Source organism: Mus caroli, unplaced genomic scaffold, assembly GCF_900094665.2.
Source record: "Mus caroli unplaced genomic scaffold, CAROLI_EIJ_v1.1 scaffold_10289_U1_1, whole genome shotgun sequence".
NCBI lineage: Eukaryota > Metazoa > Chordata > Mammalia > Rodentia > Muridae > Mus > Mus caroli.
The window spans coordinates 6,082-9,119 of record NW_018388984.1 but is presented as its reverse complement, the minus strand read 5'-3'; the positions used below and the strand labels follow the sequence as shown (position 1 = coordinate 9,119).

General features: G+C 36.5%; 1 protein-coding gene across 1 annotated transcript; it reads right to left on the bottom strand.

The window, feature by feature from the left end:
• Nucleotides 1-815: 815 nt before the first annotated feature.
• Nucleotides 816-1,760, bottom strand: LOC110287881 (olfactory receptor 486-like). The gene has a single exon (XM_021154384.1). It carries the CDS (start codon nucleotides 1,758-1,760, stop codon nucleotides 816-818), a length of 945 nt encoding a protein of 314 aa, XP_021010043.1.
• Between the last annotated feature and the right edge of the window lie 1,278 nt (nucleotides 1,761-3,038).

The following is a 3,038-nucleotide window of genomic DNA, read 5'->3' as shown; positions in this document are numbered from 1 at the left end:
TACCACCATTAGTTTGATAAATAGGCATAGTATCAAACCAATTTGCAATGACTTGTCATACTCAGGATTAGTTCATCTTCCAACCATTATCAGATCAGATTCTTTGTACAATAGTTGGTGATTAACATATAACTTACTGGTGTGAAGAGAATTAGAGACTGAAATTCTCAGTTATGAATGGAACATCTATATCACACACTCTTCTCCCGAAGATTAACAATTACTGTGATAGACTCTGTGGAGATACTGGAAAAGCTGGAGGTGGTGGATGACTACAAAGAAACATTACTTTCAGGACAAAAAGAATGGTTGTAGGTATGACTCATGGTAGTTGTATCAGTGTCCTTAAGCACAAATGCAGAAACAATACTCGCATAGAGAGAGAGGACCTGGGCACAGTGTCCAACTCTATCTGAGGTTTTACTGGCAATTGATATTTTCCAGAAGAATGAGAGTCAATTCCTTAAAGAGTGTCTTCCCAGCAGGCTAATCATGCATCAATAGATACCTAAAAACCTACAACTATACAGAAAGTCCAAATTGCAACACAGGGCTTATTTTATAGGATATGGGGCTATAGGGCTGAGAGGAGCTGAGGATGAGAGAAAACATGTTCAAATATATTCTATTACGTTCACTAAGGTACATTTGAAAATATAAACAGGAGAATGAAATAAAATACAATAGCTATACACACTCGAAGAAACAGACTAGGCCCAAAAGAGAAAGGCTAAGGCTTATAAGCAAACCTGATATGACGGTTACATTGGTATTGTAGGACTAAAATTATTAAGTTTTTCCAACAACTGATTGCTCTATAACAATGTTTTTCTATAAAATTGTCTTTTCAGGGCACCCTTAATCTCATTATTCCGGAGGCTGTAGATGAGGGGATTCAACATGGGGATCGCTACTGTGTAGAACAAAGACACCACCTTGTTCTGGTCCCCAGAGTAGGTGGACTTTGGCATCACATAAACGAATGTGGCAGTTCCATAAGAAAGAATGACTGCAGTGAGGTGGGAGGTACAGGTGGAGAAGGCTTTTTGGCGACCCTCAGTGGAGCGCATCCTTAGGATGGTGATGAGGATATAGAAATAAGATATGACTATAACAATCAATGTGGTCATAGAGATTGAACCAGCAGTAAATGAGATAACAATTCCAGAGACACTGACATCAGAACAGGAGAGTTCCATCATAGGAGGAAAATCACAGAAAAAGTGATTGACTCTATTTGGTCCGCAGAAGATAAAAGAAAAGAAGAAATGGGTTACAAATGAAGCATTAAGGAAACCCCCTACATAAGATCCTACAACCAACTGGGTACAGACTCGTGTGGACAGTTTGGTGGAATAAAGCAGTGGGTTGCAGATTGCTATGAAGCGATCATAAGCCATGGCAGCCAGAAGGAAGAATTCAACTGCCCCAAAGAAAGCAGCGGAGCTGAGCTGGATGCCACATCCAAGGTAGGAGATGGTATGTCTCTCAGTCAGGAAGTTGACAAGCATATTGGGTGTGACAGAAGATGAAAGGCCCATGTCAACAGAAGCCAAGTGGCTGAGAAAAAAGTACATGGGGTGATGGAGCTGGGAAGAAACTCTGATGAGAAGGATGGTGCTGAGGTTCCCGGACATGGTCACCAGGTAGATGCACAGGATGATGGTGAAAAAGACAACTCTAAGGACTGGGTCATCTGTTAATCCCAATAAAATGAACTCTGTCACTGCAGTGTGGTTCCCATTGTCTAGGAAAGCCATAGGATAACATAGCTCCTGCCAGATCAAGGCTGTGATGGAGACAGTACAGAGAGGGATTTATAAATAGGTCACTTCATTTTGTATAATATACATATGAAAGCATTAAAAGTAAACATACTATCCAAAATTTGAAGCAACAATGGATATTATACTCAAGTTTTCATTGTTCATACATTTCAATACAATAATCTCTTCAAATTATTCAATCAGAAAAGCTAGAAATTTGGTGTAAATAATAAATAACTTTTATTTACAATTTTATTATAAAACATATGTAATTGCCATTATAGTTAAATGCATAAAAGCATGCTATGTTTGGGTAAGACGGGTTGGGTTGGTAGGTAAAAATTCTTTCCACAAAGCCTGACATCTGTCATCCAGAGTTTGACTTCTGGAACTCACAAGGTAGGAGAAGAGATTTAACTCCTGGATGTTGTCTTTTGACACTCACACCTATGCATTTACCTGCATCACTCTCTTCTGACACATAAATAAATGAATGAATATAAAATTATATGTGCCCTTTCAAAATAATAATTTTTTTATTATAACAAAGAAATAAAAGGTAAAATAGTAGAATTATGTAATGAAGATTTAAATTATTGCTAAATATATTGAACCACCAGCACAGAATTAAAAAAAATATTTATAGTTTATATTTTTATTTCAACAAAATATCAGTTAATTGTTTTTCTTTTATGTTGCTGCTTTTGGTTTGGTTTTGTTTTTATCAGAGTAGGGTTTTTCTTTGTAGTCCTCCATTTCCTGTTATGTAAACCAGACTGACCTTGAACAAACACACACACACACACACACACACACACTCATACACAGCATCATATATATATATGTATATATATATACATATATATATGTATATATATATGCATTTGCACATCTAATACATGCACATTTACATGAAGTAACATATTGTGGAACTCAGAGATTGCTCTTGGGATAAGTGCAATCACTATATTCGAAGAGGACCTGTGATTAATGCTCAGCATCCCCATGGTTTTACACAGCAGTTTGTTTTTACAGTTCTTAGGACACAATGCCATATTCTGATCCTCATTGAAACTAGGAATTCAAATGGCACATGTATATACAACAGGAAGCACTCATATATATTAAATAAAAATAACAAAGTTATTATAAGAGATATTAAGGAAAAGTAATTGTTGTTTCCTGTTATTTTTGNTGTTAAAGTTGGCATTTTGTTCTGGTGGCTGTCTTCTTTTAGGTTTGTTGAGGGATTACCTTCTTGTTGTTTCTAGG

Coding starts and splice junctions, on each gene's coding strand:
- LOC110287881 (XM_021154384.1), bottom strand. CDS start 1,760: ATGGCTTTCCTAGACAATGGGAACCACACTGCAGTGACAGAGTTCATT.